This window comes from Polypterus senegalus, chromosome 3 (genome assembly GCF_016835505.1).
Source record: "Polypterus senegalus isolate Bchr_013 chromosome 3, ASM1683550v1, whole genome shotgun sequence".
In the NCBI taxonomy this organism is placed as follows: Eukaryota; Metazoa; Chordata; class Cladistia; order Polypteriformes; family Polypteridae; genus Polypterus; species Polypterus senegalus.
In genome coordinates, this window is record NC_053156.1 from 208,888,474 (window position 1) to 208,903,390 (window position 14,917).

At 36.7% G+C, this 14,917-nt stretch overlaps 1 protein-coding gene across 1 annotated transcript in view; it reads right to left on the reverse strand.

Annotated features, from left to right (window-relative positions):
• Positions 1–605: 605 nt before the first annotated feature.
• Positions 606–14,917, reverse strand: part of LOC120526862 (sulfotransferase 6B1-like) — a 60,619-nt gene continuing 46,307 nt past the window's right edge. Inside the window, exons 5-7 of the mRNA XM_039749980.1 lie at positions 12,247–12,341; positions 11,614–11,770; positions 606–818 (exon numbers count right to left, since the gene is read on the reverse strand). Coding sequence (XP_039605914.1) covers positions 691–818; positions 11,614–11,770; positions 12,247–12,341 — 380 coding nt within the window. The 3' untranslated portion in view covers positions 606–690. The remainder of the gene's footprint in view (positions 819–11,613; positions 11,771–12,246; positions 12,342–14,917) is intronic.

A 14,917-nucleotide genomic window follows, 5' to 3' on the forward strand; every position in this document is an offset into this window, starting at 1 on the left:
AGTAACTATCTACCTCTTTATGCATTTATTTAAATAGTTTCTGTAAAAAACATGTTTCCCCCTGGGGACAAATAAAGTTGTATCTATGTATCTGTGTATGTATGTATGTATGTATCTATATCTATCTAGGCACCTAGGCACCTCTGAGTGCCACAATCCCACATTTGCACCGGTTCTAATTTAGAAACAGAAATTAACCTAAAGCATATAAACTTTAGTTGTGTGAGGGCATCCAGATGTATAGGAGAAAACCTAGTGCAGAAGTTTCAATTGCATATAATAGATCCTTTGAGATTCTGTGCAATTCAAACACATGCAGATTAGACAGAGTGGTAAATCTAAACTCATCCTGTGTGATTGTGTGTGCCTTTGGCTCCTCCATTGTAGCTGATGCTTCAGTTGTAGACTCTGGTTGTTGCATCCATATAAGGCAAAAAGTAGTTTCAGAAACTGAATATATGAATTCTACTTCCTGAAGACTTACAATGTTTATAGGCATCTGTGTGCCAGAGTAACACTTTTTCTTAATATAATTATGCAGTAAACATGTAAAGGTCATAAATAATAACAAACACTGCAGCTTATATTGAATGGTATTATTTAAAAATCATTATAACATTATAGTTTAAAAACAGAGTACTGTAAGTAAAATATAATATGATCAACACAGAGGATTTCCCATTTGTATATTCATTTACAATATTCATCATATTTCAGAAGGTCTCCAATCTTTGTTCCTAAAAGGTGCTTCTCAAATTTGTCATCTATAGCCTTGCTTTGTTCTTCAGTCAAACAATTTTTCCAGTCACCAATATCACCTGAGTTGTGGAGAAAATACAATTTTATAATTAGTCTTAATTTTACAACACTTTGATTAACTTTTACAACTTTATAACACTGATTCGTCTCACTTAGTTTTCTTTTTAGTTTTACAGAGTAAAATAACATTTCTAGAATTTAAAATGTATTCAGTGAAACATCACAGCAAAATGACAAATCATTTTAGGGATATTTTATAGGCAGTAATTTTTTGTTAAATTAGAGTTGATTTCAGTGCATTATATTAATATTTATATTAGGCAAATTTCTCTCCTATTGTGTTTTTAAATATGTCTGTTTATGATAGCACTACACTGTAAAAAGCTATTTCCATGAAGCCTATGATGACTGTTCCCACATCTTATCTATGATATTTCCTAATAAAAAAGTCTTAATCAAAAGTGACATCTGTAACTTATTGAAGACTCGCAGCAACACATTAAAGGTCAGCTATATGGAAAAATACAATAAATACAGGTATAAGCTCAGGAAAGAAACTAAAGTTGCTAAATGTGAATACAAGGATACGGTGAAAACTGAGTATAGCAGCACTCATAATATACATAAAATGATATATTTTAAAGATGCTTACAGGTTACAAACAAAAAGTCAGTTCCAATAGCATCTATATTTACTCTGCCAGATGAACTTAGAACCATTTCTTGCATGCAAATGCCTACAAAACAGCATTGCTGATCATTCTCTGGCCTACTGGAATGACACCAGGAGGAATTTTAAATGAGTTAAAGTTCAAAAGGGGTCTGGTCTTAATGGAATTTCTAAATATATTTAAAAAATTTGTAGCAACTGATTAGCTGGTACATTTACAGGCGTTTTTGTTGCCTCACTGAGAGAATACACTACTCGTAAAAAGGTTCAGAACAGACTCAGGTTTTCTAGTTTTTCTTCAAATGTAATCAGCTGAAATGCAATGAATGAGCTAAATGGTGAAAAGATGTAAGTAGTAAACTTTCTGGGGCTTAAATTTAAAGTTTAGATTAGCAAAACCTGAAAATTAAGTAAAATTCAAAATATTATAAATGAACCTTCTTCAGTTAGCATCTAATAGGTTAACAACACACAGATGTTCTGCAGAAATTAAAGTAAATTAAGCCATACTTTACAATGGCAAACAAAAAATAAGTCAAGGAATCATTAAGTGTACAAAGTTTTTTGATTCATCAAAGTTTTTATTTGCCACTGTTTATTTGTTCTATGCCAGTGTACTAATGTCCAAGTAGTACTTCAGAGGGTATAGTAACACAGTCTGTTTCCACTCTGCTTTAAAACAGGCAGAGCATTTTCAAGTAATCGACATAAGTTGGGACACCTGTGTAAACTGTTTAATTGAACTTGCAAGGCTTAATTTATTTTAATTGCTGCAGAACTTATGTAGGTTGTAAAATATTAGTAGTTCCCTGAAGAAGGTCAGTTTGTAATATTCTGAAATTGCCATTTTTTCAGTTTTTGCTAACCTAAACTTTCGATTTAAACCTCTGGCAGTTTATTGCTTACCTTTTCACCATTTTAGGTCATTCTTTTTATTTCAGCTGATTGAATTTGAAGAAAAAAACTGGAAAAACTAAGGTGTTCTAAAACGTTTGACAGGTAGTGTGCATACTCCCTGCTTACGTCAGACTGGCAACAAATGTAGACTGTCTCAATGACTGCAGACTGGGGGCACTTCCTCCTGGTGTGATTAAATACTTGGAAAATCTGATTGAGGAACACATTAAATATAATTTTCCTAACAGTCTGGACCACCATTACAGCTAATGCACCAATGCTTCACACTTCATATCATCCAGCCAAAGTACTGTTTATAGACTGCAGGTCAGAATTTAACATTGTTATACCATCAAAGATGATCACCAAGCCCCTAGTCATGAAACTTAGTCCCACCCTCTGGAATTGAAGTTTTAACCTCCTTAGTGTCCAGCCTCTTATACAACTCATCATACGCCTTATCTTTAGCCTTAGCCACCTATCTCTTCACCTTGCGCCTTATCTCCTTGTACTCTTGTCTACTTTCTGCATCTCTCTTACTATCCCACTTCTTTGCCACCCTCTTCCCTTGTATACTCTCCTGTATTTCCTCATTCCACCACCAGGTTTCCTTTTCCTCCTTCCTCTGCCCAGATGTCATGCCAAGCACCCTTTTTGCTGTCACCCTTACTACATCTGCTGTAGTTTCCCAACTGCCTGGTAATTCTTCACTACCACCCAGTATAGTCAGTAAACTTGTGAAATTTGCAGATAACACTAAAACTAGAGGAATGTCAGATACTGAGGAGCAAAAGGAGTAACGAGAGAAATCTCTTCACTCTTTCAACTTGCGAAACATTTGTTACAGATTCTGCTATGTGGCAGCACGATTAAAATATTGCTCAATATTTGATTTTCATTCTATTCCTTTAACAATGCTTTTGTACTTATACCACAGAGACTTGTGATAATGCATGCAATCAACTGTACTTTTTAAAAGATAAAAGACTAATTGACTGATAATGTTTTTAATTCACAGCCACTTCTGCTGAAACTGAAACCCTTCCCTTTTGAGCATGGAAAGGCCGCTCTGTACATAAAACATATCATTATTACTATGTGTCTGATTGCCATTATTTGCACAACTGATAAGGAATGGAAATGATATATCCCTTTAGCAAATGGCTGTACCTGAGCTAAATTGGAAAAAGACATTTTCAGCTTATAGAATGAATATGCTGCCATCTTTCTAATGTTTGGTAGAATCCATTATTTTACTAGATTAACTAAAGAGTGGCTACCATCTATTTCTGCTATGGCAGTTCCCTACTTATGATACTGTATTATTAAAGAATAAACATTCCAATATTGTAATTTATGAGAAAAATATTTTATATCATTTATCTGTTGTTAGTAAAATGTAGATGTAGAGCTCTTATTTCAAAGACACTTAAATCTGACCTAAGACCACAAGCTGAAAGTCAGTGGGGTAAAACATAACCATCTTCTGTAGGCTTGTGTGCACCTTTGCTGACGAATATACTTATCTAATGATTATACTGTTCTGTAAGTGTAAAGGAGTGGTGTGGTGACACAGCTTCCTCATAGTTTTAGAGTCCTGGAGCTGAAATCCTGGCCTAGTAAATGTCACTCATATGATCCCATTTACAGCTGCCGATTAACCTAATCTGCACATTTCTGGAATATGAGAGGGATTAACCTATGCAGAGAAAACCTGCATGGACACATTAAAAAGTCAAAACTCTATACTGACTTGAACTGAGTTCAGAACATTGAAGCCAGGATGCATCTGCACCAGCTACTAGGACGCTGTTCAGCATCTCCGTGTCATCTTGCAGTTGCAGGTATTTTTGGAACATTACCCAAATATGGGTACTACTGTAACTATGTAACTGTGTTATACTCGCTTCATTTTGTTCTTAATTTTTATTCTAAACTAAAAAGCAATTTTTGAAGGTGGATGGTCATTCGAGGTTTCATGATAGTTTCATGTTTCATTGTTAAAGCAACAATGAATTGGCTCTTGAAGTACTTAGTACACAGTGGTATGGGGTTTCAATTATTTTATAAACCTTATTGAGTGCCTAGGGGCTGCTAACAAGTATTTTTGTATTACATAAAGGAATTATATTACTTAACAGAGTTTTTACTGACTTCCTGACAGACAGAGTGGTCATCCTAGCACCCTTGTAACCTGGCAGTGAGCTTAGTTCTGATTGCATAGGAAAGAAGCGTCCAACTCCAATCAAGTAGAGCAGCAGTGGCTCCTTTTCCTGCCACTTTCTTAATCAGTGACCAATTTCTGCTGTTAATTGACTTAATTTCCCTTCATTTTAATTCCCTTATATTTTAAGCCACCATCCTCTGAATTGCCTTTTATTCTCAAACAAAAATGAGATGTGAAGTGAGTGAACGGATAACCAGCTAAGCCGGGGCCTCAAATTCCAACTTAATTCCATTCCAACTATTTTCTTAATTAGAATCTAATTCTTGATGTTGTTATTTAATCCATTATATAATTCCATTTCTTGTTGGTACTTTCATTCTGCCACACCAGACATTTAGAAAACTATTGATTTTCTTGTTTTCTAAAAGCATTGTCAAAATGTTTTTTGAACCTGAACAAATTAACATTACTGTGACCTTCACCTCTTTTTGTCTCTATATACCGTATAATATGCTACCGTGAATGTCCGTTTGTCTGTCCAGGATTTTAAATCACCTGTAGCTCGCAAACCGTTTGACCTATTGACCTGAAATTTTGTACACATATACTACGTGATGTCTACTATCCGCTTTTGGGGTGATGATTGACCTCCAAGGTGATTCCTCTTTTTATTTATATTTTGTTTTAGGGTAGAAGCAACCCTCGAGAGTGGCCAGCAGGGCGGCCATGTGGCGCATGTGTACGGGCGCCGTTCTCATCCCTACCACGTTTACAGTCACTTCCCCTACCTCTTTATATCTTAAATCATTCTTGAGGCAGATTGAAGACTGAAGTGCCAGCTTAACTGAAAAATGTATTAATGTTATCATGCAGTGTGCCATTACTGGTTTTCAGATATTGTATGATGGACACAGGTTAGCAGGTCACGTCGTGTTAGCTCATTTTGTGTATAATTATTGTTTGGCTGCTAATCAAGGGAAAAAGAAACAAGGGGTCAGAGTCTTAAATACTGTAGTAGCAAGTCTAGAAAACATTAAGGCAAAAGATGTTAATCAGCAGCTGAAACAGGTCACCAATTATGAAAAGGATTAGAATGAAAATCTACAGCCACTGTAGCCCTTCAGGGTCGAAGTTGGACACTCCTGGAATAGAATGTCTTGTATATGTCCAAAACTCAGACATATATGGTGTGTACAGACACATTCAAAGATTTGCCTTTGACATAATGCAGCAATTGTTGTCCTGTTGAATCTGACTATGTGGCTGAAAATGTGGCATTTGAAGGCTGAAGGCTGTTATTGTCATTTTTATGTGGTTTGTTTTCTCAAGTGCTCCTTTACTCTTGGCCAAACCTGTAACAGGGTTTTTGAAATCCTGACTTTATCTGCTCCATTTCTATTATTTTTTAATTTACCTACATAATTTCATATGCAATGCACTGAATATTAAAGATAATGTTTACTTAAAGCTGTAACGGTGTATCTCTAAGATGACCACAAGCCATTTAATTCATTTCACTTTAGTGGTAACACATTCATTCTCTTTTTCTTATTGACTATGAACTTTCAGCTTAACTCTGTCTCTTTATTCTCTTATCTTGTCCTATCAGTTGCTTGACATTTGTATCTGTTAGAAGTAACAGAGAAGCCACTAAGCTGCTGAGTCATGCAGTGTAATATTTCATTTGGAGTTTTACATGCCTGATCCTGTAGACCTTGCTCTGAAATCACATATATGTAAAAGCCACGTTTATATGGGCGTCTTTTTCAACTGCTTTAACTGTTTTGCTATTGTTTTACAATGAGAGTAATTAATAACAATAATTCTTTGAATTTTTATAGCACTTTTCTCCCTACTCAAAGTGCTTTATATAGTGAGTGGGGAGCTACTTCAACCACCATTAATGCAATGCACAATTCAAGTCTATTTTCTGGCAAGAACCTGTCTTCATATTTGTATCAGACACACCTGCAAGAAAAGAATTGAACATTTTCCCAAGTCACATTTCTTTCCTACATGTAGTGATCAGCTAAATCGGTTCAGAAATACAGTAAATTTGTCAGTGTTATATTAACTCTTCAAGTGTTAAATGGTAACATTTGGTCCTGTCCTGCAGAGTGTTAAAAATTCACTTTGCAAAGTATTACATTTTCAAGTGTCTCTTTTGTTCCACTACACCAAACAATGTAAAAAAAACATTTTACAAAACAAAACATCTATATAACAGTGACGACTCCCTGAATGTTAAATAAAAATTATTTTGACGCTACTTTAACTCCCTGGAGTGTACACAGTACAAATGTATTTTGTATTGTTATGCATTAGGCAGCTGGGTATTTACATATAATTCACATACATTATGGAGTGATACGTATTGATAGCAAGGTGTTAGCTTTATATAAAGTACTCTTGAGGTTTGTGATAGTGCGAAAAGCTTATCATTTGTTATGACTAAAAAAAAAAGAATCTCTCTTGTTAAAGTTGTTACATTCAAATCAAACAATCAATCATGACAGACACAGATTACTCACTTTAATATTTCCAATAACAGTTAACGAATCAAAAATCGTACAGAAAGAAATGGTGGATATCCACTCAACGCCCATCATATATAAATGAGCAGGGTTTAATATTGAACTTGACTCCACAATTTAACTCCAGCTTTGAACATCAGCACTGGGGGGCATTTTACTCTTTCGGGTATTAATTTTGCACAGTTAGTGTTAAAAACAGTTAACACAGTGTGTCAACACTACCATTTTTTACTGTGGCAGAGCCTATACTTTCAGTGTCAATGGTAGTCTGTTATTGGGTCCACAGAAACACAGTCACAAACTCAAATCAGGGCAGTATAGAGTAGCTAATCTTCATGGTGCCATGTTGATCAATGAATTGAGGAAACTCTTGTGGGTATTGAAAGAACAGGCAGTGCAGATTACATCAGCTCAGTGCTAGCTGCTGCTACACAATCCTCCTCAGTCAGTCAGTCACAGTTATATTTTTGTCTTACTAGATGCAAAGACATTTATAGTTCTTCTTTGTACGTTACTAAGTTTGGTGGAGGGTGTATGAACTGACACCCTCAACTAATACTGGCATCCTTGTTAAAACAAATAAAAATAGACTGTAAAAATTCTTGTTGTTTATCTTATTAATCTTTCATTCAAAGTATTAACAAAACTGTAACCTTTAATTGAAGTAAAATAATTAGGTAACACTTAGGCACTTAACTACAATTAGGTAGTTACTTACTGCAAAAGCGCATTTACTATTATGTAACAAGACCTTAATATGCACTTCTTTGGGTCTTCTTAACACTTACAAAGCATCAGTAAAGTGTTTATTCATTTCTGCCTAGTAATAAAACTTCTCTTTGGTGTGCCCTTAGGTGGCTTAACTGAGACACACATTTCTTTTGATATTACATATTTAATATAAGACCTATAAATCTTTTATATAAGAATTTTACCATGATGCCAATATGCCACACTGCACAGAGACGAGTAACATATCTACTTGTGTTTTGTAAGTGTAATAAAAGAACAAAAGAAGCCTTTGTTAAGATCTTGTTACATAAAAGTAATTGAGTAATGGATGAGTAATAGATGCATTTTTGCAGTACCTAAACTTAAGTGTTACCAATAAATAAAAGGAAAGAGAATGTTTCATCATAAAACAAACATTTTTCTCAAACATATGTGTGCCACAATTATTGGCTCTCATTCAAATTTTATTTTTAATAAATTGATCTGAGTGAGTAGGAAAACTTAAATGGTCAACCATAACTTCCTTTTTCACTGGAGTATAAATAAGAGCTGACACAAAAGACACATTTCTTTAGTCATTCATCACATTGGGAAAGACCTGGAAACACAGTAATGATATGTGACAAAAGTTGTTGAATTGCACAAAATCAGGAAATAACAATAATAGATTAGCTAAATGGTTGAAAAAAATGCTCATTTCCATTATCCGCTCAGTAATTAGTAAGTTTAAAGCAACTCTAGATGTTAAGAATTGGCCTGGAAGAGGATGGAGGATTGACCCCATGCACAGTAAGGAGGACAGTTCAAGTGACCAAATAATCTCCAAGGATCACAGCTGGAGATGTTAATTGGGTCTTGGGGTCAGAAAGTCTCCAGAACTGCGATCTGACATTGCCTACATAACCACAAGTTGTTTGGGAGGGTTGCCAGAAAAAAGCATCTGCTGTGAAACAGCAAACTCAAGGGCATACAGCTTGACAAACATTACTGGAAATTTCACTGAGGCACAGTTTTATGTTTTTTTTTTCCTGCAGAATGATTTACATGCATAGATATTGAATTTCATAAAATTGCAAGGCATTCTGCATAAAAATGATTACATATCAGGACACCAACAGACTGTAGGCTATATAAACCACAACTATAATAAAGTGAATAGTCATAAACTTTAAATTTCAATTTGTTCAAAAAGCAAAATGAACAAAAAGCAATTGAAATTGCAAGTTATAACAAATAGTGACAATGCAAACCTACATTATATTGACCTAATTAGTCCATAGTTATCCCATACAGTAAATACGCATTGTAACAAAGGCGCTGTATAGACACCTGACCTGACACAGATGGATACGGAGGCACGTGTAAAATAAATAAACTATTTCCTTTTCTTCAGCTGGAGGGCACGTCTTCCCCGTGTCCCCCAGCCACAACATAGTCCCCAAAGCATCACCAAACAACCACACACTTTCTTCTTCTTTACCACCACTCCTCCTCCTAGCTTCGTCCAGCTTCCACCTGACTCTGGCAACTGAGTGGTGGTTGCTGGCTCCTTTTATTGGGCACCCGGAAGTTCTCCAGGTGCTTGATTGCAGACATCCGGCTGCACTTCCGGGTGTGGTAAATATGCTGCCCACACGGGCTCAGGAATCCCAACTGCAGCACCCCCTGGTGGCACCTGTGGGTCCCAACAGGGCTGCACACAACTCCAATTCCCATGGAGTCCTGCGGGAAACCAAGGCACCACTCCAAGCCAGGGGGACGGCCAGCTAGCGTCCAGGGGGAGGTATTGCATCATCCAGAGCTGCTCCCACTGAATATACAATGAAGGGGCATCCCAGCTGGTCACGGACCCCGGCTGTACGCCACAGCATCATTTTCTTTCTCAACGTAAATATTCATCTTGGTTAAAAAATCATACTATACAGAATTAATACTTAAAGGAAATGCATGGCTAAGAACTTATAAATGAACATTAAGCAAGAAGGAAGACTGTTGCTGTAGTGCAAACATGGAAAGCAGATATCAAGCTGAACTTCCCTTCTAACTAAATGTGAATGCAGTTGTATTCTGAATAAGATATCCAGGCTCAACTTTGGAATCAGAAAAATATCCAGCAGAGATCACCAGAACACTGAGATATTAAAATCTCTGACAGAGCCAGAGATTCTGAATGGCATGGGTAGTATGCCTGTAGATCAAAATCCTGCTCTGACTGAATGCATTTATTGGACAGAGCTGCTGTATTGGAAAGATTGTCAACATAGTCTAAGTCATTCTTTTGTAGCCATCTTCAACGAGTAGAATAACTGTATTGTTGACAAAACAGCTGATTTATGGATTTGCCAATACAAATTGACATACTGACATTAATGCTTGTATGGTATTTGTCTATCATGTACCCATTGTTTGTGAGTTAATTTTCATAAATAATAAAAATAATTCTTTATATTTATATAGCTCTTTTCTCACTACTCAAAGCACTCTCCATGTAGGTAGAACCCAGGATGTGAACCTGTCTTTGCTAAGTAAATACATTTTTCCTCCAAGTAAATAAAGGAATAAACTATTACAGAAAGACTATTTTCTTACTCAGCAACAACTGTAAGAACAGGATTACACAGTTTATCATTGTCTAACCTGATGAATCCAGATTAGGGTCGCATGGAATGCTGGAGCCTATCCCAGTTAGCATAGGGCACAAAGCAGGAACAAACTCTGGACAGTATGCCAGTCCATTGCAGGGTGAACACACACACACTAAGGCCAATAACCTGCATGTCTTTGGACAGTGGGAGGAAGCCAAACCACCTGGAGTAAACCCACACAGACACGAAGAGATGTATTTTATTACTGATCTACCACTTTCTTTTATGTGATCGCTATACTGCTGCTGGATAATGTGAATTTCCCCTTGGGATTAATAAAGTATCTATCTATCTATCTATCTATCTATCTATCTATCTATCTATCTATCTATCTATCTATCTATCTATCTATCTATCTATCTATCTACTGTTAAAAGTGTTTTTAAATTATTAAGCATTACGATTAAATAATCATGCAAACAGTATATTTTCTTTTCTTTTTGCTTAAGATTTCTTCCAATGTAAAGAATGTAACATAAAATGTGGCTTTCAGTGCTTTGAAATAGAAATATTAGTGAAAACAAAATTTCAGTGTTGTAATTTTTTATTCAGTTATATTAGATATTTTGATTAAGTAATTGCAACCAAGTACATAAATATAAATGTATATGTATATATACAGTATATATATACAGTATATAGGGGTGTATATACTGTATAGTGTTATTGGTAAACACCCGCTTGGCATCTTTGAACCCCAAGAATAATGACAAAGACATGAAGCTGGCCTCAGTGTTGGGTGTTAGTATTAACTGAAAGATATAAACACAACTCCTAATTTAATATCAGTCTGCAATTTAAATGTTGCAATGAAGAGCTTCATTCCATTCTTTGGCAAGATCTCTTTATCCCCCATGTTTCAAGGAATTCAGTATTCAAGAATATCATCCTGACTTCTAAAAATCCTAACCATCAAAATATGACACATGTGCACCGCTCTCATGTCTCCTCTCGCAAATGCTATGCAGTAGGCCTGCTCAGTGAGGACCATCACACACTACATACTTCACGCTGGGTCAACATACAGGCAGTTATTTAAACACAACACAAGTCTGAGATGTGGAGGAAACCGGAATTCCTGGAGAAAACCCACAGAGACATGAATGGGTCCAGTTTGGTTTCCCAGACCTTTCCTGAAGCAGTATTAACAAATGCCACAACAAACAAATATTTTAAAAAAAGAACAGGAAATGAAGAAAATGTTTTCTACCTTTCCTGAATAAAATATTGCCCATTTCACCATGAGTATTCCTAGAGTTTTCCTTCATTGATTTAAATGTACTCATACTGCATATTGACTGGATCTGCTCATCAGTAAGTGTGAAATTCAAGAACTTGGCAATTTTCTTAATTTCTTCGGACATGTTCTGGAAATAAATGAAAAAAAGTGAATTATTGAATTTATAATTGATTTGCCCAAAACAACTTGATTGGCAATAATATGGCTGTTCAGTTTATAACAAACAATCTCAAAACTGTGCAATCCCTTTCAGGATTAAGAAGAAACCAGACCCTGCCCTAGTAGCATTGAACATGAGGCAGGAACCAACTCTATATGGTCTGCCAGTCCTTCTGATGACCCACCCATCCTCTTGAGCCTAATTTAGGATTGCTTATTTATCTAACATGCACATCATCCAGATATGGGAGGAAAACTGACACAGATAAAAAGAGAATATGCAGGATTTGAACCAAGGATTCTGGATCTATGAAGTAGCAGCATTAAAATTTGTGCCATCATTTTAAGGTTATAAGCTGACTAAATGTTTCCCATTCATTAATGACAAAATGTATTTTTTTTCTTTGGAGAATAAATCAACAAATAAAATGGAAAAGTGCTTACTTTTTTCAGCTCTTCATATATTACGACAAGCACATTTTCATCGTTGACCTTCTTGTTCCAAGCTGATATGTAGTCAAAGTAGGAGCCATAGAAAGCTACAAAGACAATAATAAGCCAGGAAAATGAAAAATGCACACAATACCAATACTGGTTGAAGTATTGGCTTATAATGCAAAGCAATTCTTGTGAAAGTTATGAGTAGCACAACTTATATATTCCAGAAATGTATTTGTAAAGGTTACAAGCAGTAACCATGAAGTAAGAAGTCATTTTACCAACATAAACATAAAAAATTACAATTTCTCTCTATTATAAAAAAAAATTTTGGGAGGGAGACGAGACGTGATCTTCTAAGAAAATAATTTGATGTTCCATGAGAGACACTTTAACGTCACGCGAGACAAGGCAGAGACAACATTTAAAACAAGTCCACAGACATCTAACCTACCAGTTGTTGGAATGCTTTTGGCAGACACACTTCATGTGCTCCCAGCTCTTAAAACATCGACAAGCAGCACGCAGCTCGCTAGCAGCAACAAGCCCCCTCCCCCTGCACAATGTGAGAGGCAGAGACACGAAGTGGCAAAAGGACAGCTGCTCTACAGGCTTTGAAATTATCGATGTGCTGCGCAACAAGCAAAACACGCAGCTCACCAGCAGCAGGAGCAGAAAGACAGCAGCTGATCCGACGGCATCTCCTTAGCATGTGTTCAGGCCCCTCCTCACCCCTTACAACGTGAACAGCATTATACGTCCTGTGAGAAAGAGATTTAACCATGCCTGGGGCCGGAAATAAAGGACAAGTATTGTTTTTACAAAAGTTTTAAAGTAAAAGTGAAAATAATGCATATGTAACAATTCCCATGAAAATAACAATCTCTTTAAATTGTATATCTGGTAAAACAAACCCGGGGGTAGGCAAGTGAAGGGAGCAGGGGCGGAGCCCCCTAGTTTCTAAAAAAAGTGTGCCTTATAGTCTGTCAACCTGTGCTTACTGTAACAGCCAATCTTAAAAAGTTAATGTTAAATTTGACATAAACATTTGCTTAAACAGAGTAAGTTTTTAATTGCTGATAGTTGTGTACTTAATGGAAGATTCTTTAATTCCCTATAAACTAACATGTAACGGAAATTCTCAGCTCTGTCTTTAATATATTCAAACTAGCATCAACGAGGCAGGGCAGTAAGTAGCAGTAGCTGACTCTCTCTCTGGGTGCATCTCTTTAAGTAAATAACTAGTGTCGTATTGACAAATAGTTATAAGTAACAAAAACAATGATTCTTTAATAGGGAAGAAAAAGGTAGCAACTGACTTCAAAGCAGTAAAGAGAAGGGCTCAGTTGCACATAAGCAGGCAACCAGAATTAAGACACTGATTAAGTACAAGTGGCTGTAGGAGCAGACAAGTAGCAGCAGATACTCAGTAAGCAAGTTTTTCTACAGTTCTTAGTGGTCAAGAATGTATAGCAGTTAAGACGGCTACAGCATAAGGGTTCAGTAATGTGAAGGAGTACAAACGGTATGAGTGGAGAGCTTTTAGTAAGGAATTAGAGGAGTGCAAAGTTAAGAGAGCAGACAAAGAAAAGTAAAGTTAACCTTACAGAAGGAGAAAGAGCAGGCAGTCAAGGCAGAGAATATTACAGGAGCTTAAGATAGTGTAAAATAACTGTAGCAGTTCTTTAATCAATTTTTGTTTAGCTTAATTTTTTTTATTAGTTTCACCATTTAAGTTAAATATCCATCCATTTTCTAACCCGCTGAATCCGAATACAGGGTCACGGGGGTCTGCTGGAGCCAATCCCAGCCAACACAGGGCACAAGGCAGGAACCAATCCTGGGCAGGGTGCCAACCCACCGCAGGACACACACAAACACACCCACACACCAAGCACACACTAGGGCCAATTTAGAATCGCCAATCCACCTAACCTGCAAGTCTTTGGATTGTGGGAGGAAACTTTAAGTTACATATTTTCCTTTTAATTGAAAAAAAAAAAAAAAAAACAAGTTGAGCAGTTTTACTAATTCAAAGTCAAATTTTAATAATGAGGTCAGTGCAATGCAAGTCTTGTTGGATGCTGGACTTTTTAGAGTCTTCATTGAGGGCTACATCTGCAAGAGATGCCAGCTTATCCAGCACCTCAAGCTCAGGGACACTAAACTGGAGGAGGATTTGGCTCACCTGCATTGTGTTCGAGAATTGACAGACTTAGTTCAGGTGTCCTTTAGAGAGATATTGTGCTCCCCTAAAGTGCCACGGGAGGAGATTCCAGACCTGATAGGTAGAAATAGGTGGGTCACAGTCACAAGGCACAAGGTAAAGAGTGCACACTGTCCGGGGACATCAACCCCATAATTGGAAGTGTCAAACCATTTTCAGGTGTCTTTGAAGATTCTGAAGTTGTAGGCAGGCATGAGAAGTCCCAACAATCCACCTCAAAACTAGTTCGCAGAAAAAGACAGGTAGAGATACTTAGGGACTGAATCGCTAGAGGGGTTGAAACACAGCTTTGCTCCAGAGACAGAGTCTCACATGGTGTGTTGCCTTCCGGGTGCACAAGTGGGGGACCTCCCTGGAAGGGTGGATAGGCTCTTGTTCAGAGTGTTTGGGGGTCCAGTTGTTGTGGTCCATGTTGGAACAAATGAAATACATAAGGGTAGTCTGTCAGTT